Source organism: Vulpes vulpes, chromosome 14, assembly GCF_048418805.1.
Source record: "Vulpes vulpes isolate BD-2025 chromosome 14, VulVul3, whole genome shotgun sequence".
Classification (NCBI taxonomy): Eukaryota; Metazoa; Chordata; class Mammalia; order Carnivora; family Canidae; genus Vulpes; species Vulpes vulpes.
The window spans coordinates 87119338-87143449 of record NC_132793.1 but is presented as its reverse complement, the minus strand read 5'-3'; the positions used below and the strand labels follow the sequence as shown (position 1 = coordinate 87143449).

At 35.9% G+C, this 24112-nt stretch overlaps 1 protein-coding gene across 24 annotated transcripts in view; it reads left to right on the top strand.

The window, feature by feature from the left end:
* Nucleotides 1–24112, top strand: part of TJP1 (tight junction protein 1) — a 250703-nt gene that overhangs the window by 170047 nt on the left and 56544 nt on the right. For all 24 annotated transcript variants that reach the window (XM_072737097.1, XM_072737096.1, XM_072737094.1 and 21 more), the window contains 3 exons: nt 15458–15582; nt 16285–16387; nt 21919–22192. In XM_072737097.1, the coding sequence (XP_072593198.1) occupies nt 15458–15582; nt 16285–16387; nt 21919–22192 (502 nt within the window). The remainder of the gene's footprint in view (nt 1–15457; nt 15583–16284; nt 16388–21918; nt 22193–24112) is intronic.

The following is a 24112-nucleotide window of genomic DNA, read 5'->3' as shown; positions in this document are numbered from 1 at the left end:
TCTTGTACCCATTTGTAGTCAACTTCGTTCCCTCACTCTAGCACTTGGAAGTCACTGATGTGTTTTATGTTCTCTACTTTACCTTTTTCACAGGGTCATATAAGTGAACTCATATAGTGTGTGTGTGTGTGTGTGTATTTATACACCCCCCCCCCACATGCACGCAGTATATATGTATATATGTAGCCTTTTTATTTTTTTTATTTTTGTGATATGTAGCCTTTTTAGATTGGCTTCTTTTAGCTATTTAAGATTTCTCTAGGATGTTGCTTGCATCAGTAGTTTATGTTGCTGTTATTTTTAGGTCCTTCTTATTGCTTGAGTACCATTCCATTGTATGAATGTAGAATAATTTGGGTTGTTTGCAGTTTTTGGTGATTATAAATAATTCTCTAGTGTATAGGTTTTTGCATGAACTTAACTTTTCATTTCTCCTGGTTAAATACTTAGGAATGGACTTGGTCTGGGTCTTAGGGTAAGTTAATGTTTAACTTTGTAAGAAACCGCCAAACTGTCCATACCATTTTGCATCTCAGAGTTCTTTTGCTTTGGTATCCTTATCAGCACTGAAATTATCGGGGGGGGGGGGGGGGGGGGGGAATTCCTGCCCTAATTTTAGTCATTCTAATAGGTGTGTAGTCATTGTGATTTTGCTTTGCAATTGTTTGAAGACTGATGATAATATATATCTGTGTGCTTTTCATCCATGTATCTTCTTTGGTAAAATATATTTAAATCTTTTGCCCACTTTTAATTGTGTTGTTGGTTTTCTTTTTATTGAGGTTTTTTTTTTTTTTTTAAGTTGTGGTAAAATACATATGAAATTACTATCTGTTCAAGTCCTTTGCCATTTTTTAAATTGGGTTGTTTTTAGTTATTGAGTTTTAGGGATTCTTTATATGTTCTGAATATTGACCACTTAGCAGATATATGACTTGTAAATATTTTTTGTCATTTTGTGGATGGCCTTTTCATTCTGTTGATTGTGTCCTTTGGTGCACAATCATTGTTACTGTGTTTGAGAATTCTTTATATATTCAAGATACAGATTCTTTATCAGGTATTGCTTTACAAATATTTCCCCCTGCCTGGAGCTTGCTTTTTTCCTTCTCTTGAGAGTCTTTTGCGGAGAAGTGTCAAATTTTGATAAAGTCCACTTTGTTAGTTTTTCCTTTTATCAATCATGCTTTTGAGATGTCTTTGCCAAGCCCGAGGTCTCAGGTTTTTTTCTGGATGTTTTATTTGAGTTAAATTGTGTATATGTTATATGAGTTGTGGGGGCAGAATTTTTTTTTTTTTTAATATGGATGTCTACAAAATTTTGAGCAACCATTAGTAAAAGGATTATCCTTTCTTCTTTAAATGTTTTCTACTTTGGTCAAAAATAGGTCTTTCCCTAGTCTGTTTTGTTGCTCTAAGTGTCTGTCCCTTCTGCCAGTTACTTCTGCCTTTGTTACTGTAGTTTTATTTTAAAAGAGAAATCAGGTGGTGTGGATCCTCCAGATTTCTTTTTTTTTTTTTTTAATTGTTTGACCATTTTAGTTCTCTTGTGTTTCTACATAAATTTTAGAATAAGTTTATCAAATAAAATCTGAGATTTTTATTGGGATTGCATCTACAGAGTAATTCAGGGAGAATTGACAGCAATATTGAATCAAACTTTGAATGTGATGTATCTTCCTCTTCTTTTATTTTCTTAGTACTGTTTTGTAGTTTTATTTCTTCTTTTTGATCTATATACAGTTCATTTCTTTCTCGTGCCTTATTGCACCTGCTGTGTTGTTGAATAGGAATGGTGAGCAGACATCCTTTCCTTATTCCTATTTATTTATTTATGAGAGAGAGAGAGAGAATGAGAGAGAGAGAGAGAGAGAACACGTATGCACGAGCAGAGGGGGAGAGAAAAGCAGGCTTCCTGAGGAGCAGGGAGCCCAGTGCAGGGCTTGATGCTAGACTCAGTCTCGGGACCCTGGCATCATGACCTGAGCCAAAGGCAGACACTTAACTGAGCCACCTAGGCACCCCAAAAGAAGACACTTAAATTAACTAGAGTTTGTTTCTCTTTTCTACTATTTTGCTTGCTTTAGTTAGGATTTTAAGCATAGGGCAGTGTTAAGTGCTTTTGCTAATGATCTTTATCTCATTAGCTTAGGTAAAGTTGGGAAAGATCTTGAATATTGAGAAAACAGTCCAATTTTCTGAATGTGCAAGAAGTGTCCTACCAACTCATGGTAGATGTTAATAGGCAACTCTGAGTTTTCTATTTAGAAGATTAGTGTAAGTTTTGTTCTGTAGCTGGCTTCTTGTGCTTTAGTTTTCTTTTTTCATGGAAAGGTACCAGCCTAGGAAAATGTCATCAGAAGTTACATAGAGATGAGTATATAATTAATAAATCTTTGGTTATTAAACATGTTAACTGTTGTGCTGGGAACATAGACCTGTGTTGCTTCTGGGCCTCATTGAAGAGACTGTGACAGAATAGAAGTTCTCAATGACCATCCCTCCAGGAATTGTTTTTTTTTTTTTTTTTTTTTGTTATTGTTTTTTTTTTTTTTTTTTCAGGAATTTTTTTTTGAAGGTTTTTAAAAATAGCACTGTCAGTACAAGTTGAGAGACGTATGCCAAAGCATAATTCAGTTGACTTCATTCTCTGAGGCTGCAGAACAGTACTTTCAAATATATCAGTCTTTTGGTGTTCCACGTTGATCCAGAATAAAATTTAGACTATTAAGAGCATTATCAGAAGAATTTGGTGTGACAAGCGGATGATAAATAAACATTTTACATCTTGCAGATCATAAATTTGTCACAACTACTCAACTCTGCAGTTGTATTGCAGAAGCTACCACAGACAATAGGTAGACAGATAGGTATGGCTGTGTTCCACTAAAACTTTACTTATTTATTTGGCTTGAAGGCCATAGTTTGCTGACCGCGAATCTAGAGCAGTGGCTCCCTGGGCTTATTGTAAAGAGAAATCAAGTAAGTCATCCCCCAACTAACAGAGATTCTGATTCATTTGGTTTGGAATGGGGCCCCTAATATGTGATTTTAAAATGTTCCAGTTTGAAATAGAGGGCCATGGCCTCTGGCATCACGTTTTTAAAAAACATTGACAGAGGAATGGAGAAAGTCATTCTCCTTGAGGTGAGCTGGTGGGCTTTTGGCAGTAGTAAAAAGTAAAGGTGATAATTTGAGGCTATATTCTTTTGGCAGAACCTTGGAGTATTGCCAAATAAAAGCCAAATCATAGTCTTTGACATCTGGTAGTCCGTGATAAAAAAGGATAGAAGTAGCTTCTTTTAAAAGAAGAAAATTCCTGTAGATTAAAACTAACATTTTTCTCCTGTTTATTGTCAAGAATAATATGGTATGCTTTTGAATTTGCCTCATTCTTCTATTTGCATTCTCAGAGGAAGCTTTCTTCACTTGAGAATACTAGAAGCCATTGAAATCCTATTATTCCTCAAGGCTAAGTAATTTTTTGGTGCTCCACGGTATGATAAGCACTATTGTAGTCCTTGGAATTAGAGAATAAAAACAGGCAGAACTCTTTTCTTCATGGATTCTGGTCTCCCTATTGGTCCTCAATGACAGATGAATATATTCCTCAGGTTGTTGTCTACCCCACCTTCTACTGCATTATAATTTTCCTAAGGATAGGAAATCCTAATTTTATATCCCCTTGATGTTTAGTACTTGGTTATGCCCAATAAAATATAATTATGTAGAAGGCCAGTCTATTCAGCAAGGTCACCCTTAGGAGGTCTGTCATAGCAGCATTGTCCAATACCAGTACAATACAAAAGCAAACCACATATGTAATGTAAAATTTTTTAATCTTTACATTAAAAAATATAAAATACAGGTGAAGCAAATTTTATAATCTTATTTAACTTAATATGTTTAAAATACCGTTTTCTGTATGTACTCAATATTCAAAAATTGATATATTTTTTCATACTGAGTCTTACAAAACCAATGTACCTTTTATAATTTCAGCATATTTCAGTTAATACTAGCCACATTTTAAGTGCTCAGTAATCATGTGTCTAATAGCTATCATATTGGCAGGTGCAGGTCTATAGCTTGAGATGATAATTCAGAAGGTCCTATGTTCCATCTTTCTTGCCACTGTGACACAATCCCACTTTCTTTAGTTTCAGATATGCTTTCTTAGAAAGTGAATATACATTTTTATAATCCTTTGAGAAATGAAGTAAATTCTCAGGAATTTAAAAGAATGAGTTGGTCATCTTTTTTTTATTTTCTGAAAAAGCATTGTAAAAAAGATTAAATGAGTATATACTACACAATTAAAGGGTGAAAGTTGAATGCAAGGAACCTAGTTAGGAGATAGTCTGAGGGTGAACAGTCAAATGTTTCAGCCTGGGAGGTGATGGAATAAGTAAACTTGGAAGAAGGTGCCAAGACAATAAAGTAGGGGAAGGTAGTCTTTGTAAGTAATGGTGCTGGAACATCACCCAGCAAAAGAGTGAATTTGGATTTCTACTTCACATCAGGTGCAAAATTAACTTAAAATGGAGCATAGACTTAAATGTTTAAGGGTTAAAACTATAAAATTCTTAGAAGAAAATTCTTGAAGTAAATCTTTGTGACCTTGACTTAGGCAGTGGTTTCTTAGATATGATGTTAAAAACACAAACAACAAAAGAGAAAGAAAACAGATAAATTGGACCACATCAAAGTGAAAAGCTTGTATTCCAAAGGACACCCTAAAGAAAGTGAAAGGATAACCCACAGAATGGAAGAAAATATTTGCAAATATATATCTGATAAGGGACTTCTATCCAGAATATTTAAAACCTCTTATTAACAACAATAAAAAGGCAAATAATTCAATTGAAAATGGACAAAGGATTTGAGTTGACATTTCTCTAAAGAAGATATAGAAATATCCAATTAACTCATGAAAAGATGCTTAATATCATTAGCCATCAGGGAAATACATGTTAAAAGTCACAATGAGATACCCTAGCAACCCACTAGAATGGCTGTTATCACTGGCAGACTGTAACAAGTGTTAGCAAGGATGTGGATATTGGCTGGTAGAAATGTAAAATGGGGTAGCCATGATGGGAAACAAGGAGTTCCTCAAAAGTTAAGTATAGACTTAAACCATGTGACCCAACAATTCCACTGCTAGGTATACACCTAACAGAAATGGAAAAAATTTTTCACACAATAACTTTTACATGAGTGTTCATAGCAGCATTACTCATAAATAGGAAGTGGAAATAAGCTCTAATTGTCCACCACCTGATGAATAATGAATAGGCAAAATATGGAGTATATCCATAGAAGAGAATATTATTTAGTAATAAAAAGAAATGTACTACAATATGGATAAATGTTTAAAACATTTCACTAACATTTATTAACATTTGAAGCCAGAGGACCGTATGTTGTATGATTCCATGTATATGAAATGGTTAGAACAGGTGAATAGACAGAAAGTAGACTAGTGGTCACTTAGGGTTGGGGGTCATTAAGGGATGATGGCTGAAGAGTAAGGGATTTCTTTTTAGGGTGATGAAAATACTATTAAATTGTTTATGGTGATGGTTGTACACCTCTGTGAATGTACAAAAACATTTAATTGTACAGTTTAAAGAGTGAATTTTATGATATGTGAATTATATCTCATTCAGCCTGTTCCAAGAAGGGGAGGGGGAACCCCCTACATATCTGTTGAGTAGTACCAAACTGGTATAAGATATAATGTAAGCATTTACACTGAAGTAAGCATGTAAGCTAAGGTAGGCTTGTTTTAGCTGTTGGAAACCATTGTTTACCTTGATAGAGTGCACTATGAATGTTTTGAACTATTTAATGTTCTGTGAAGTAAGTGTTAATAACCACACAGAATGAGTGTCAGGTCTATCTACTCAAATACTGCAAAAGAGCTATAACTTGAACCCAGGTCGTTGGACTCTGCATATAATGCTTTTTCCATTTGTATGTCAAATTAATTTTAAATTTAAAAAATGTTTATGGAATATAATTTCTGAAATTCAGAACTTATATAATTATATTACATAAACTCCTTCACATGCAATAAACAAAATTGGTAAGTTTGGTAAGGAAGGAGCCAAAGTTTGGGTCTTGCCCCCCCTCCCTCCCCCCCCATTGTAGAACATAGGTAGTGAGGTCAGTTTTGTGGAGAAAGTGACAGTTTTGGAGAATAGCAATTGGTAGTGTACTATAAGAAGCTGGGAAAAAGAAAATAGAATAGGAATTAGAAATGCAAGCTACAAATTAGGAATCAGAACTGTAAGTGAGGCAGAGTGTAAGAATAAGTGGGGACACATATACAATTTGAATAGCCAGCAGACTGTTTAAGGATACAGAGATAAAAAGGAACCAGTCTGACATTCAAGATAATTTCAATAATGTTCTGGGAAACTACCAAGATAATGTAGAAAAATTGTAGGGGTCTTGTGACTTCTTTTTTTTTTTTTTTTTTTGTTCTTGTGACTTCTGATCTAGTTTGGGTTTACCACTAATTTTGAATAGGCAAGTGTATCAGAGTTAATAAAATCCTAATCCTGTTTATTCAAGTCAGGGAACTCAAGTCCACAGAGGTCCAACATAAGTCATAATTTGAAAGTGGTAGAGGCACACATAGGATCCTAGGCCTCTGCTTTCATTTGTAAAAAGGAAGTTGAATCAGATGATTGCTGAGGATCCATTTGGTTTTAAAATTCAGTGATCCCAGGGTCCATTGCAAAAACAAACAGCTGGAATAAGTACCATAGGATGTTGAGTGTTGATAGGAGGAATTAAATGAAGAGGAAAATTATGATTGGTGAAAAAAGTTAGGATTAAGGTGGCTGATTTGTAAAAATGTTGCATATGGAAAACCAGAATTAAAAATAGAAGGCAACCAGGAGAAAAAATAGAAGGCAACTAGGGAAAATCTGTAAGTAGAGAATTGAGCATCTTTGAAAGAATAGAGAAGAATGTTTGGAAAAGAGGTTATCCAGATATTTCTGCAACTGAATCAACTTTCAGGAACGACTTTTTTCCTTTTCTTTTCTTTTTTTTTTTTTTTTTTTTTAAGGAATCAGAAATGCTTTAACACATGGAGTGGGCAAACACAGGAATGGGCAAACCTTTCTATAAAGGATCAGATAGTAAATTGGTTCAGCTTTATGGGCCATAGATAGTGTCTCCTTATCTATGTTGCAATTACTCAAGGCAAAAGCTGTCATAATGGTATGTAAAGGAATGGGCGTGGCTAGTGTCCAGTAAAACTGGACAAATAACTGGACAGATCTCAGGCCATAAATTCTGTTTCCCTACCAGGCAAAGACATAAACATTTAAGTTCTTGCTGCTCGTGGCTATTTATGGTCTCAAAAGGATAAAATATGGTGAAAGTAAGATTCTTTGATGCTCTTCCACTCAAAAGCTATAACCACATATGTGTGTGCACAAACAAATAAATGAGACCATATTATACTGCTTTAAATCACCTCCTCCACCATCATAAAATTTTTTTTTAAAAACCCATTATCTTGGACATTTTCTCATGTATATATATATAAAAGTCAACTATCTTTTGGAACACCTACCAATGTTTAATTTACATTTCTTTAGAAAGTGCCTCAGGAAGGCAACCATGTTAGTCTTTTTAGTAAGTCTAGTACTGATCATACCAGTTGTCTAGAATAGTAATAATTCTGCCACTATCAATTTTAATTGCTGGAAACAATACTAAAAATTTTTATGCATGCTATCCTACTCCTCTCCCCATTAAAAAACAATTATTTATGTATTCATGAGACACAGAGAGAGAGAGAAAGGCAGAGACACAGGCAGAGGGAGAAGCAAGGCTCCACACAGGGAGCCTGATGTGGGACTCGATCCTGGGTCCCCAGGATCATGCCGTGGGCTGAAGGTGGTGCTAAACCTGAGCCTCCTTTCCCCATTTTGAAGCATGGTTTTTTACTCTATCTAAATCATATTGGTATCACATAATTTGATCCTTTCACTCTTTAACCTAATTTAATCTTAGTATTCTAAGTAAGTATATATTTAGTGTTTATCACCAGTCGTGTGTTTCTTGTCATTTTGATTGTCAGAAAGTCATTCTCCATTAGACTCTTTAAGAAGAGATCATGAAAATAATATTCTCTGGTTTTGCATGTTTATTAGCTTATCTTTGCCTTTTATACTTGAAGGTCTGTTCTACTGGATATAAAATCCTTGGCTTACTGTTTTGAGTATTTTAACTATGTTATTTTTTGCATAACATGTTGCTATCCCAAGTGTGATTGGTAATCTAAGTTTCTTTGTAAGTTTTGAGATCTTTTTACCTAGATACCAAAGAACCTTTTTCCTTAAATCTAGTCATTTTATTGGAGTCAATTTTGGTGTTGGTGTCTCTGAATTGATACTCTCAGATAACTCATATCTATAGTGATATGTATCCTTTGGGTATGTAGTTTCAATTAAAAAATAATAAAGTTTTGTTTTCATTTTTGTTTTTTTACAGTTTTTACTGTTCTTTCCCCTTGTTTTAGTTTTTTAGAGACTCTTGCTTATATATATGTTGTATCTCTATTTCCTGTCTCCCAATATTTGTAATTTTTCTCTGACATCTTTTAAAAAAAATCTTAGGTATCATTTCTTTGTTTTTAAAAAGATTTCTCCTTTCACTTTCTTTTATAGTATTATTTATTAGTCTTATGATCCTGTCAAAAATGACCTTTTAAAATTTATGATTAGCTCTTGAACTCTGTCAACTCATTTTTGAGTTTTTCTAATTCTTATTTATGTTCTTTCATGTCTTACATATTTTCTTATGCCTTCTAGTTTGTTTTGTAATAATAGTTTTGATCCTTTTTTTTTCTTTGAGCACTCTTTCTGGCATGCTTCCATTTTCTATAGGAATATTATTTTGCTACTCACTATATTTATAGTAATTTTGTAAGGGATTTTATCCTGTTATTTTCTTTGCTCATTTTATGTAAAATTAGTGAGTTTTTTTAGAAATTGGCTTCATTTTCCTGTGTGTGTGTATGTACACGTACATGTGTGTATGTCTGCCAAAAAACATAACTGCTGCGTTTGGACATTTGCTTTTTGCACACTTTTATCTGGACCTTCTCTTTTGTCTCTGTTGTTCCTGTCCCACCAAATTTTGATTTCCACTGCCAACAATTTCTCCATATTGTGTGGCACTATCCTAGAAAGGCCTTGAAAGATCAGTGTTTAGAATTCCTACGGGTTACTCTGCTCCAGCTGGTTAAGGCTCTACTGCCAGGCTCCTTGCTCTCACCCACTATTGGAAGCAGGCGAAATGCCTTCCAATTTCAGCTGCCGCTCTCAAATTGACCTGCCATTCTTTCCAGTGAATATCTATCGGTTACTTGGGGGTTCCTCAGATCTTGGACGCTGTATGTATGGCTTTTCTTCCATATAAGTGTTGGGGACACCCAAGTCTCATAGTTACTCCTCCCTGACTGCTTGTGTTTTGTACTGTGAGGGGATACGTTGGTTACTGGGATTTGTTTAAAAGTCCATGGGTGTTTTGTTTATTGTGTAGTTGCCCTGCTTGTTTTTACTTGAGAATTTTGGAAGGTTCAAAATCTGTGATACTACCATGGACGTTAATTTTTCCAGAAATCTGAGCTTCTAGTGCTCAAGTTAGTGCTTGTTTAAAAAAAAAAAAAAAAAAAACAAACCAAAAAACAACTTTCTATAAATGGGAACTTAACTATTGTTAACAAACCACTCTGTGTTAGGCTCTTGCAGAGTTATACTTAGCTGGAATATGTAGATGAGTATGTGCATTCCTCCTTGATTGGGACACCTGGGTGGCTCAGTGGTTGAGCATCCACCTTTGGCTCAAGGTGTGATCCCAGAGCCGTGGGGAGCCTGCTTCTCCCTCTGCCTATGTCTGCCTCTCTCTCTCTCTGTATGTCTTGTGAATTGGAAAAAAAAAAAAATTGGGCCTTGATACCCGGGTTACTTACACTGCCGTGTGTTAGGGAGCAGAAGTGTGTACCTCTTCTACAGTGGAAAAGTAGAGTGGTTTTATGAATGAGATGACATTAAACTTGGATTTTGAAGAATGAGCTGAAGCTTGCAAGACTGATGAGGTTCTAAAGAATGTAGAGAGGAGATGCAAAAGCATAGCATTTGCTAATACTTGGCATGCTTAAGCAGGGATCCGTATCACCGTGTTTAGAGCAAATACTAGAGTGCTGGGAAGCAAGTTGTCTTTGTATTTCACGATGCTTCATACTAAGGAATTTGGACCTATGGGCAGTGGAACGACAGGATCAGGTTACCAGGTTTGTTTTAGAATGATAACCTTTCAAACATTGGAGGGAGGGTAAATTCTAACCTGGTGGAGGTAAGAAATCTATTGAGAAGGCCAAATACGATAATGGTGAAGGTAGAGGGAAAGGGAAGTGAAGAATAGTTGAAACCTTTGAAATTTTCGATTGCCACCCTGGTCTGAAGTTCACAAACCATTTAAGGCTGAGGTGGTCAGCACCTGCTGCTCATTAGAATCACTTTTTAAAAAGTGCCTACTATCTATCTCCCCTCTCCCAGTTTTATTTAATCGGTATGAGGTGGGGGTTATACATCAGCAAGCACGTTTGAAACTTCCCAAGTGATTCTCATCCCCAGCTTGATTTGAGGGAATCACAGACTTCTGGGTCGTCATTAAATGAACTGTAGCAAGCACTGATCCAGGATTTACATGCCTTATTAAGTGCCAGAGCTGCATAGAAGCAGTGGTCCAAGCCAGATTTTCGACCCTGACTCACTGTAGCCAAAAACTATGCTTAGATTTTTTCACAAGTAAATCTTGAGGAAAATATCTTATCTCTTTCTTATTGAAAGTTCCTGACATTTTCAGCATTTCTTTATATTTTTGTTTTATTTTAAAATTTTTAAATAAAAGAATTACCAAGCAAGATGCAAATGAGCAATATAAAAGTATATAGAATAAAAGATTAGTCTGAGTCTCCTCCAACGAAGGAAGGAAAAAAGCAAAAGAATAATCCCCCCTCTTACACCACTTCCCCCCCCCCCATAGGTATTCCTTGGGCATTAGATTTTTCCCAGTATTTGCAATCAACAAACAGTCTTCAAGGAATAGCTGTGTATGTATTTTCATATTGTTGGAGATGTATATGTATCTTCAGGGAACATTCTTAGAATCTGGTTTGCTCTGTCAAAAGATTATTTTTTTGTGGGCAGCCTGGGTGGCTCAGAGGTTTAGCGCCGCCTTCAGCCCAGGGCGTGATCCTGGAGACCCGGGATGGAGTCCCATGTCGGGCTCCCTGCGTGGAACTTTCTTCTCCTTCTGCCTGTGTGTCTGCCTCTCTCTCTGTGTCTCTCATGAGTAAATAAATAAAATCTTTTTTAAAAAAAGATTAGTTTTTTGTGATTTTTGTCAAGTATTAAGAAATTCCTGAAGAATATTATAGAGTTTACATATCCATCAGCATTGTGTTTCTCTACAGCCTTCTCAACAAAATAGTTGTCATACTTTGTTTTACCATTCACTGCGTGGTGTTAGTTTGCAGTTCTCATTACTTGAGTTTTAACATCTTAATATATTTTTTGCAAATGATGTATTTCATTGTTTTTTGTTGTTATTGTTTTTGTGCTTTCTTCCCTCTCTTCCCTATTTTTTAGTATCTCCTAATACCAGTGTTTTCAAAAGATGGTCTGAGGACCCTAAAAGGTCTCTGAAATCCTTTTAGGCTCTAGGGAAAATTATTTTTATAACGGTATGAAAATCTTGTCTTTCTCACTATATTGATATTTGCAATAAAGATCCAGAAGCAGCGGTGGATAAAATTGGCCACCACAGCCCAAATCAAGGCAGTGGCACCAAACCTTACTAATAGTGCCACACACTCAAGAGTTTAAAGAACAATTCTGTGTTTGTTTCAGAATGACTTGAAGCAGTAAAATGATTAGTTTTATGGCATCTCAGCTTTTGAGTATAGTTTTAAAATTATGCACTGAAATGGGAAATATGCATAAGGTACTTAATACTGAAGTAGTTGTGTGATTGTTTGAATTGGAAACAATTTGTGTGTATGTCTGTGTATACAACATACTTTTACTTGAAGGAATGTATGATTATCCAGACTTGAATATTTGACAGACATTTTTCTCGAATGAGTACCTGATGCTTCAGAAAACAATTCTGATGTATTTCATTATTTGCCAATAAAGAAAATTGAATTTAAAACAAAAACTAAACCCTTGGACAGCTTTTACCTACTACCATGAGCCAGTAGCTTTTCAGTACTTAGCAGATTTTGATGAGATTGGTGATATTAATACATAATTTTTATCTTATTTTTATTTCATTTCATTTATTTGAGAGAGAGTACTCAAGCATGAGCAGGGATAGGGGCAGAGGGACAAGCAGACACTGTGCTGAGCTTAGAGCCTGATGGAGGATTCAGTTCCAGGACCCTGAGATCATGACCTGAGCCAAAGTTAGACATTTGACTGAGCCACATAAGCACCCCAATACACAATTTAAAAAAAATATACAGTGAAATGTGTCACCGTTGGAAAGATTTGCCTAAGTATTTTTCGAATGATTAAGGCATGCTGTTATAAAACCATGATGGAGGGGATCCCTGGGTGGTGTAGCGGTTTAGCGCCTGCCTTTGGCCCAGAGCACGATCCTGGAGACCCGGGATCGAATCCCACATCGGGCTCCCAGTGCATGGAGCCTGCTTCTCCCTCAGCCTATGTCTCTGCCTCTCTCTCTCTCTCTCTCTCTCTCTCTGTGTGTGACTATCATAAATAAATTTTTTTAAAAAATTAAAGAAAAAAACCATGATAGACAGAATATCCATTCAAAGTGCAAAGCTGGCCAATGGGTATTTATGTAACAATACAAAAGTCCATTGATACATCTTAGATTATACATTGCAACTGTTAAGAAACTCACACCAAGTTTGGGTGTAAATGAAACTTGGATATCCATAATCACCTAAAAGGGCTACTAAAATAACTTCCCTTTTTTAACTGCATATGTGTGTGAAGCTGGATTTTTTTCATGTACTTTAATAAAAAGCAGCTATTTTAAGAGATTGAACATACCTTCTTGAACTTTATTTACTAGTGACTATTGAATTTTGTCAAATGCCTTTTTAAGGTCTGTGGATAGAATCATAGAATTTTTTTCCTTTAGACTTAATAATAGGATACCAGTGAATTTCCTTGCATTCCTGTAATAAATCTCTTTGTCATGAGTATTTGTAGGAAGTTGCCCTCTGCTCCTTTTTTTGCTTAATACTTTTTGTATAGAGATATTTAAATCATTTTGGGCTTTAATATTTGGAGTGGGACTCTGTCTTTATGGACAGTCACTATCATTTAGATGTCAGTAATATAATTGTTTTATAAAAACTTTACAAGCTTTCCTTCATTTTTAGCATCTGGAGCAATTTATGGAGCTTTGAGGCTACATGGGCAATGATGATTTGGTAGAATTCTCCTATGAAATCATCTGTGGCTGGTGCTTTTTTTTGTGGGATGTTTTTCTCTATTTCATGTCCAGAAATTGTGTTTTTAATTTCTGATAGAGTCAGTATTTCCCTAGGGAAATTACCTAGTTCTGGGTTTTCAAATGTATTTAAAATTGTTACGTAGTTTCTTGTATTTCCTGTTTATTTGCTAACAGTTGGTTCTTTCCCATCATTTATTTTTTTAGTTTTAGACCTCTTCCTAATTTTTGAAATGGGTATTGTCTGTCTTTGAGTTATATTAAGGGAATGATTTTGTGTAGTGATTTATTCTTGAAGTATTATTTTGGGAGGATATAAAGGTAGATTCATACAGATGCCATTGTTTTTGGCTACTCAGATGTTTTCCTATTTTTTTCAACATAACCTTTTGTTTACATGGACTTTATTGCAATATAATTCGTATACCATGCAATTTGCCCTTTAAAGCATACAATTCAGTGGTTCTTAGTATATTTACATAGGGGTATGACCATCACCAGTCATAAATATTTTCATTACCGCAAAAAGAAATACTGTACCATAAGCTATTACTCCCTAGTCTCTCCATCCTTTTCCACTCCTTGCTTTAGACAACTGCCACTTTATAGATTTGCCTGTGTTTATAAATTTGTCTTTTCTGAACATTGCTTATAAATAGAATATTTGTATTCTATAAGACCACTATATGTGGTCTTTTGTGATTGGCTTCTCTTGTAGCATGTGTTAGTGCTGTTTCATTTCTTTTTATTGCAAATAATATTCCATTGTATAGATATACCACATTTTTGTTTTTCCATTCATCAGTTGATGGACATTTGGGTTGTTTTCCCTTTCTTGGCTATTATAAATGATGCTGTTGTGCACATTTGGGTTTAAGTCTTTGTGTGGACATATGTTTTCATTTTGGGGGGTGTATATACCTACAAGAAGAATTACTGGTGTTTATTTTTAAGAAGTTTTTCTATTTTCTTTTGCTACTTTAGTAGGCTTCAGGGTAGGAGGGGAGGTCATGACATTTACCTAGTCTGTGGTGAATGTGATCTCCTCTGTTGTGGACTGGACAGACTATATCATCAGATGGTTTGGATAGTAGTGCGTAGTATAATACAATTTATATGAAAACACACTTGTCTGCTTTAGTGATTCTGGAACACTAGGAAAATATTTTATGTTTCTTTAGACTACTCTGAATACTATACTTCATTTCCTTTCAAGGGAATGGTGTAGATTTTTTTGAGATTAGGTAATTTTTAATAACTTGGAAATATTTTGCATTTTCTTGTATTGGTCTGCCCTTTGTCATTGTGATTAAGATTTTCAGCTCATTTAGAGGTATATTGTTTTCTATTTAATTAATGTATTTTAAAAGTTTTGATATGGTTCTGCTTTCTGTTATATGCAGTGTGCATATAAGACTTTATTATAATGTACTACTTCTAAAGAGACTTTTATCATAATTGAAGGTAGTTGAAATAACGTATTTGATTTTAGTAGCTGTTGATATTTTATTATACAAAATGGCACCAGATGTTTATGGCACTAGATGTTTAAGTGTTCATTCTATAAATTAGTTGTCACTGTTTGTGATGATCACACTAATGCACTGCCAGTACCTTCAGGAGCCCTTCTGATAATCAAAAATAAATGCAGAATTTCAGTGTTCAGAATTTTTAAATATATTTTAGTACTTAAAAAGCATTCATGTAGTTAGCAATTTTTGATATTTTTGTATGTCCTGCATTTAATTTATTAGAACATTCATTACCATACTAGGATAGATCATTTCAGTATGTATCCACACAAGCAAGTGTTTGGATCACAGATGTAATAAGATTGTAATTTTTATATTTAAGCTTTTTTAGATTGTAGAGTACGATATAATGAACAATTATTTTTTGTAATAGCAGTGTTTTTCTGTAATCATTACTTTAGGCACCTGGATTTGGATTTGGAATTGCAATATCTGGTGGAAGAGATAACCCTCATTTTCAGAGTGGAGAAACTTCCATAGTAATTTCAGATGTGCTGAAAGGGGGACCTGCTGAAGGACAGCTACAGTAAGCACATTTCTTCTTTTGGGTGCCTGTGTTACGAGCACTATTCCTATCCTCAGTCACTGGCATACTGTTTAGTGACTTCTTTAACGTACATTTATACTTCTGTTTATCATAAATGAAAAGCCTAGTATCCCTTACCTTAAGTAGGTGGTCACTGTAAAAATAAAGATAGTGAAGAGAAAACTTATTCAGTTTAAGATGGAATTTAGCCTTCAGGAACCTCTCCCCCTTAATCTTGTCCTTATTGTTCAGTTAAGGTAAGCAAGATAGAGAGAGGCAAAATATATACTAGCTAGCAAAAAAGTGAGTGTATAGTCAGAGGCATTGAAAGAAAACTGGAAGGAGAAACGCTTTATTTTTTAAAAAGGGAGTAATTTTTTCCAGCCATGTAATATAATATCATTTAATGCTCTCTAATTGTACCACCAAAAATCATTTTTTGTGTTGTGGTACCTGTTCACTCTTTTGTAAGAACATTGTATTAATGATATAAAAATATTAATGGCCTGTGGTCAGTTACTAAAACATAGGAGATCGGAAAGTAAATTGTTTGACATTATTGTGTCATTGTTCTGAAAACAAATAGATTAACTAGTGTATAATTAAAATACTTTTATGGAAGTACTCATTGTGAAAATATAGTCATAAACTTGTTTGTATGTTTTTTCTAACTTGTTATTTTGGTGACCTTTTTTTACTTAGGGAAAATGACCGAGTTGCAATGGTTAATGGAGTTTCAATGGATAATGTTGAACATGCTTTTGCTGTTCAGCAACTAAGGAAAAGTGGGAAGAATGCAAAAATTGTAAGTATCTTTTACCTTTAATTTAATAAAAGTATCAACCTTATGGTTGATATGTTTTTGGTTTTTGAATTCATCTTAACTCTTTAAGAAAATGAAAACTGGATCAGTAGTTCTAAAGTTAGCTTACAGGAGTGCTTCTTCTAATACTGGTGGTATGTTTTATCACTGTGTATATATTTTCTCAAAGTTTAGATACGAGGATTTTTTTTTTTTTTATTGAAGGGGAAAGGAAGGGTGATTAAATGGTCACCTCTTTATGACTTAATGTTTCCTTCTCTTTTAAGTACTTATTAGACTGAAACTTGGCATGTAGTCCATTTGAAGTATTTATTAGCCCTGTTTTCTGTTACAGGGTTTGTTTAGTGGGCAAGTTTTACATTGTCCCTTAAACATATACATCAATAACCACTTTCCTTGTTACTGTGATACAGTTTGAGGAGAAAGTGGTAAGATTTTCTTTATAGGATTGTTCGGGGTGCATTTTAATGTTACTGTTTTAGTACATAGCTGAAATCTGTCCTCTATTTCATTATTTCTCTTAAGAAGTCTATTTTTTTTTTTTTCTATAAGTAAAGGGAAAGAAATTCAGTTAACTCTTGATAACTGGCCTCAAATCACAGGTAAAACTAAACAAATGTGGCACAGGGATGCCTGGATGACTCAGCAATTGAGTGTCTGTCTTTGGCTCAGGGCATAATCCTGGGGTTCCAGGATTGGGTCTGCATTGGGCTCCCTGTGGGGAGCCTGCTTCTCCCTCTCCCTGTATCTCTGCCTCTCTGTCTCTCATGAGTAAATAAATAAAATATTTTTTTTTAAATAAATAAAATCTTAAATAAATAAACAAATACGGCACAGAATGGATTTAATGTAAAAGTCCTATGTAAAATTATGTCCACATTTTGGAACATGTCTGCTACTTCTTAACCCACTTTATCCCCCCCGCACCCCTCCTTTCTGCCCATCTAGCCTCTGAAAGGACTGATTAAGACACTGCTTTGAGGCCTTAATTCAGATATAAAGAGCAGGAACAAGAGATTGCATAGGCAGCTAGGTCGTTTGCCCTGCCTTGTCTATTGAGAACTTTTCTACTTTCTAGCAGACACTCAGAACCACGGTGGACACAATGGAGAGGGAGGGAGAGGGGCTGGAGTGAGGGGAGGGGCCTGCATTGTGTTTTGACCTTGGTGGTTGGGTGAGAGCTAGTAGGTGTATTCCCTGAGATTTTGCGCCCCACAGTTGCGAGGTCCTTTTCCCTTGTGTAGGCTGCTTGCCATATGGTTTATTTCTACACCAGTGTTCTTGCTGGTGGGTGAGAGCTCTTTCAGATTGCGGTAGGTCTGTGTTGAGTTATTGCATTCCAGATGACCAACACCTTTTTCTTTTTAATTTTATTTTAAAAAATTAATAAAGATTTTAAATAAACACACACACACACACACACACACACACAAAGCCCAAGCAGGGGGAACGGTGGGAGTGAGGGAGAAGCAGACAGACTCCTTGCTGAGCAGGGAGCCCAACCTGAGACTTGATCCCAGGACTCTGGGATCATGACCTGAGCTGAAGACAGACGCTTAACCAATGGTGGTTCATTGGAACCACCACCCAGGTGCTCCAACATTTTCTTTTGAGTATATATTTTCACAACTTCATTATAACCATATTTTTACAACTATAATGTTTTTTTTTATTTTTTTATTTTTTTAAATTATTTATTTATTCATGAGAGACAGAGAGAGAGAGAGGCAGAGACACAGGCAGAGGGAGAAGCAGGCTCCATGCCGGGAGTCCGAAGTGGGACCCAATCCCGGTACTCCAGGATTACGCACTGGGCCAAAGGCAGGCGCTAAACCGCTGAGCCACCCAGGGATCCTCTATCATGTTATTTTTAAATCACAGTTCATACACATGCTGGCTCGTGGGTGGTAGAGTTTTTAAACGGTTTAGTTTAGTTGTTTTTTTTTTTTTTTTTTTTTTTCAGTTCTGAATAAGTAGCTCATCTTCCTCCCATCCCCAATCTACCAATCTCTTTTCTTCCCTATGCTCTTATGTTGGGGTATTTGGTTGTTTATATGATTATCTTTCCATAAGCTAAGAGCTCGTTGGGTAGTAAGCAAATAAATTATTTCTTTTTTGTTGAACTAAAATGTTAGAACTCTTTTGATAGTAGAACTACCACAAGTAGGCTTAAATTTGCTTTAACAATAAGTGAAGGGAAGTTAGAAATAGTTTATCACACAGCGAGCATGTAAGTCTTTACTAAAAAAATTAGTAAATTTTTACTGAAATCCTGAATATCCTAAAAAAGTATTATGAAGTAAATGATTGGGCAGAAACCCTTCTTAGAAATGACATCTGTGAGCACTTCAGTGTATCTCCACATGGCCTTTTATTGTCATGCTTACCTAGCCCATTTATTGGTGGGCATTTCAGTTCCAGTTTCCACAAATAATAAAAAAAAATTACTGTGTTGAAGATTATTGTGTTTCTATTTATTCAGTTACTGTTTAGGAATAACTTCTTAGTGGCTTTTTAGTTAGAAGGCATTAATGACTTTATATATATATTGCCATTGCCCTTCGGAAAGCCAGTAGGGTATTGAGAGTCCAATTTTATCAACGATGTTTAAATCTTTGCCAAACAGACTGAACGTAGTATTTCAAATGAAATATTTTACAATATGAGTTTGATCATCTCATAGTGTATATATTGCCTATTTATGTTTCTTTTTTGCTTATTCCTTTGCATTTCTGTGGTGATGATTATTGTATTAGAGTATTGTATGTATTAGGATTGTTAGCCTTCTGTCATATATACTACATATTTTGTTTGCTTTGTGAGTGTAAGTTGTTTATGGTGATTGAGGAAGGTTGTTTTTGTATGATTTTAACATTGAAATGCTTTCATTTTTTATGTTATGTCTGTCAGATGTTCACTCGATTGGTTCTGCCTTTGGTGTCAGGCTTACAAAAGTCTTTACCTTATCAGAGTTATAAAAGCATATATCCTATATTTTATTCTAATATTTGTAATAGTATTTTGTTGTTTTATTTTATTTGAATCTTTAATTCATCTAAGATTTGAAGTTGGCATTTCCCCCCAAATTTCTCTTTCAAAATTTTCAGTGTTAAAACCAAGCATAATTGTCAAACATGTTAAATATCTTCTTGTAGGTTTATAGCCATTAACTATAATACACATAGAGAATTATAATAGGATTGAATATTTTTCAGTAAGTTAAACACTTACTGGTTGCAAATACTTCATTATATTAAGTATAATTAAATGCATGGCAAGGATCTTCTCCAAGGATCTTGAATCTTAATAGGTTAGATGAGTATACACAGTCATAACCATAGTGCACATCTGAGATTGAAAGTAATTTGAAGTACAGTAAATTTCCAAACAGATGGCAGGTACTCTTGCAGAAGACATGGAAAGAAAGCTCCCAGTCCTCATCTAGTCACTTTGTTTTTGTTTGCATATTGCTAGGGAGGAATTGAAGATTTAAAGTAATACTGCAAACATATTGCAGTGCAATATGCAGGAGATTGAAATAGAGATGAGACTAAAATGCAGAGTCCATTAAGATTGCTTTACAGTAAATGTTACTTGTAAGGGCCTGAGCTGTGGGGCACAGAGGGTAGAAAGATAGGCAGTCTTCTCTCAGTTCATAACAGGGCATTAGCTGGCTGTCCTTTTCATATATTGATGTCTTGCTTCCTCAGCTTCAAGTGTTTCCTCGGAAGGGACTTCTCTGATCACTCTTGTAGAAGCAAACAGCAAGCAGTATTAAATGTGGAGTAGCCGTTTGAAGAAAATTAGCCACAAAGGGAGGAAATAGGATAACTTGGAAATGAGTAGAAAGAGGAATAGAAGATTAATTAGCAGATTAGTAATAAGCAGAAGACTAATTTGAGGGAGAGATTAAAGTTTTAAGTACCTTGAGGGGTATTATTGATGAAGAGGGTGGAGGTCATATGGGAGGATTCCATTCATACAGGAAGAAGATCAACTTTGATCCCTTCAGGGCTTTGAGCCCTGAAGGAAGGAAAACTAAATAAATGAGATACTGAAAAAATGTAGGAGTATTGGGAAAGTAAAGTGGCATTGATCTCTGTGAGTCTGGCTCAGTGATTGGGATCTTGGAGAATGGTTTTGGAATACCTGTGTTAGCAGGTATTCCTTAGAGAGGCAGGAGGTACAGGAAAGGATTACTGAACAAGTAAAATGAATTTATGGAGGGCCTACTCAGCAAAGTGTGGAAATGTAGCCATCTGAAGGTAAAGATAATACAGGACTGGAGTTTGTTGTGGCAGGTGATTGAGGTGTCAGGAGAAGATGATTTAGGGCAGCCTGGGTGGCTCAGTGGTTTAAGTGCCGCCTTTGGCCCAGGGCCTGATCCTGGAGACCTGGGATTGAGTCCTACATCAGGCTCCCTGCTTGGAGCCTGCTTCTCCCTCTGCCCCCACACCCCGCCCCGTCTTTCATGAATGAATGAATGAATGAATGAATGAATAGATAAGATCTTAAAAAAAGAGAGAGAAGATGATTTAAATATCACAGCATGTTATCTCATGCTTGGGAGCAAGGCATGTGAAACCAGGAAGGAATTGATGGACTGAGAGAATAGAAGAGAATGGAGGAATCGGAAAGAAGATGGGCATAGGAAAGTTTCAGTAGATCAAAATGTCAAAAGTAGAAGACAAGGAGTGTTACCCAAGAAGATCTTACAGATCTCTAATGAGATGGAGAGTATATCAGGTGAGAAGGCAAGGTGCATGCAGTCCAGGGATTAAGAGGCCACTCAATCAGAAGGTAATGCTTACAGATCTTGAACCTATAGAAAGGTGAAAGAAATAAATGAACAGGGAAAATAGAACCACTTATCAGAGTCATTGAGGAGAGAAAGTCAGAAGAAGGATTTTTACCAAGATGAAAAATTACAGATTAGAGAACTACAGAAACCGAAAGCAGTTTGTACTGGTGAAGTATAACGGAGTTACTAGCCCTAGCTTACTAAGTTGAATGTTAGTGTGCAAGTACAGTAAATTTAGCTGTTAAGAATTTCAGTAGGACAATTGTGGGCCTTGATACTGTGATGGATTCTTGAAAATATCAAGGAGTCAAATTGGGCTTGCAAGTTTGCTTGGTAGCAACTACAGTATATTTGATGGTATTAGAGTACAGTGCCCCATCCTTTATTCCAGCCACCAGCAGTTATTACTTTTTCTTTAAGCTTGTGATTATTACTTTTAGAAAAATCTTTCAAATTAAGTAACTAAGGACTTCATTAGGCTCACTATTCCAAATGTGGTTCTTAACCAGATGTCTGTCAAGGGAGCAGAAAACACAACCATTATGGAATGTATTCCCTAGTAATTTGTTATAAATTTTTGTGTATTATGTCTCTCTGACTCATAATTAGTTAATTGATATGAGACCAGAAAATCATAATTTTCCTTCCTCTTAGGAACTGAAAGTATACATATGAAAATTAGTAAGCTTTTTTGTATAATCTTTATTTGTAGACCATTCGGAGAAAGAAGAAAGTTCAGATACCAGTTAGTCGTCCTGATCCTGAACCAGTGTCTGAGAATGAAGATAGTTATGATGAGGAAGTCCATGACCCAAGAAGCAGCCGTGGTGGTCTGGTCAGTAGAAGGAGTGAGAAGAGTTGGGCAAGGGACAGGAGTGCAAGCAGAGAGAGGAGTTTGTCTCCACGGTCTGATAGGCGATCTGTGGCCTCCAGTCAACCTCCCAAACCTACCAAAGTCACATTGGTGAAATCCCGGAAAAATGAAGGTATTTTCTTCCAACTCATTTATCATTTTCACATGAAAATATTAACACTAATTGTGATAAGTAAAATTGCCATCCCTTCCTATCTTTGCTTTGTTGTCTATTGTTTTATCTTCATTGTTATGTCCTGTTTGCAGGTATCTTCTCTTGAATTATTTGTTATAGCAGATAATCCTTCAAGTAAATTGTCCAGTAGTTGGATTTTGGATTTCTTATTGTGATTAGAGTAACCAAATACAAATTACGCTAACAAATGTCATACCATTCATACCAAGCTGAAATTTAGTGTTTTTACCTAGCTGTTAGGATCAGTAGTAGCATAGCCATGGGCTTGGGGGTCGAGGTTGGGCAGAATACTTTTTAAATGAAGAGATTAAGGGGAAGGAGCTCCTAATAGGGCATGCATCTCTTTATAAGGCAGGACATTTTTTTTAACTTAAGATTTTCTTTATTTATCTGAGAGAGAGAGAGCATCAGCAGAGTGGGAAGGGCAGAAGGAGAAGCAGACTCCTCGCTGAGCAGGGAGCCCAATGCAGGACTTGATCCCAGGATCCTGAGATCATGACCTGAGCGGAAGGCAGTTGTTTAACCACCTGAGCCGCCCAGGTGCCCTTATAATGTAGGACATCTTTAAAATTTTTGAAACTGAAGCTGCCTCCCCTCACTTAATCATATTTCTAAGTGTGGCATCCTCCTGCAGTGGACATGTCTCTCAAATGCAAGAAAGCTTCTATGACTGGTCATTTTGGTACAAAGGTGTTATACTAAGAATATGATGCAGGCTCATTTTGATCTACTCTGCCAGCATCTGAAAGACCTTTTTCTAGTTCTTGTTCCCCACTCTACTCTGTAGTAGACTTCTCAAACTGTCTACCATTGCTATTTCTACTTCATTTTACTACTCATTCTTTAATCCTCTCTGGCCTGGTATCTTTTCACCTTGTTCTCCAAACCGTTCACATTAAATCCAGTAAAAGTTTTTAGTCTCTATTTTACTTGCCTTTTTAGTACCATTTTGCATAGCATTAACCACTTCCTATATTTTGAAATAATGTCTTCTCTTGACTACAAGAGAATGGTAATACTGTGTCCTTCTGGGGTCCCCCATCCCCTTTCTGTATCCTTTGCAAGTTCTTCTCCTCATCCTACTCTTATTAGGTAGATTTCTGTTCCAGAATCTCTTTTTTTTCTTCAACATAACCTCTTTAGGCAGTCTGATTTGACTCATCACTTCAGTTATCTGCTGCTGATGGCAAAATTTGCTTCTCCAGTCTGTGCCTGTGTCTCTTGGGTGCTGGGTAACCACTAGGCATATTAACTGTGGTGTTCCCCGTAGCTCCCTCAAACTCAACACATCTCAGATGAAACTGACATCTTCCTCTTAAAATTTTGTTTCTTACAAAGTCACTCATTAGATATATTCTCATCTACCAGTTTCTCATGCCAGTTATGGATGCCATGTGTTTATCGCTAATTTCTCTCATACATTTAAGGTGTAAACATGATGGCTTGATATACATATATATATTATAAAATGGTCATAAACAGATTTATCACAGTCATCATTTATACGATACCTTAGTTACCTCACATCCTCTAATAGTTACTTTCGGTGGGGGCGGGGGTCTGGTGAGCAACTATCACCTCTTTTTTTTAAATTTATTTATTCATGAGAGACACACAGAGAGAGAGAGAGAAAGGCAGAGACACAGGCAGAGGGAGAAGCAGGCTCCATGCATGGAGCCTGATGTGGTACTTGATCCTGGATCCCCAGGATCACGCCCTGGGCCCGAAGGCCGCACCAAACTGCTGAGCCACCCGGACCTAATGAATCTCGAAAACTGGTTTCTGGATCCCTTCCTGTCAGTTCTGGAGCCACCTTCACAGGGTTAGAGGATCCTCTGGACGTTTCTCTCTGTTATT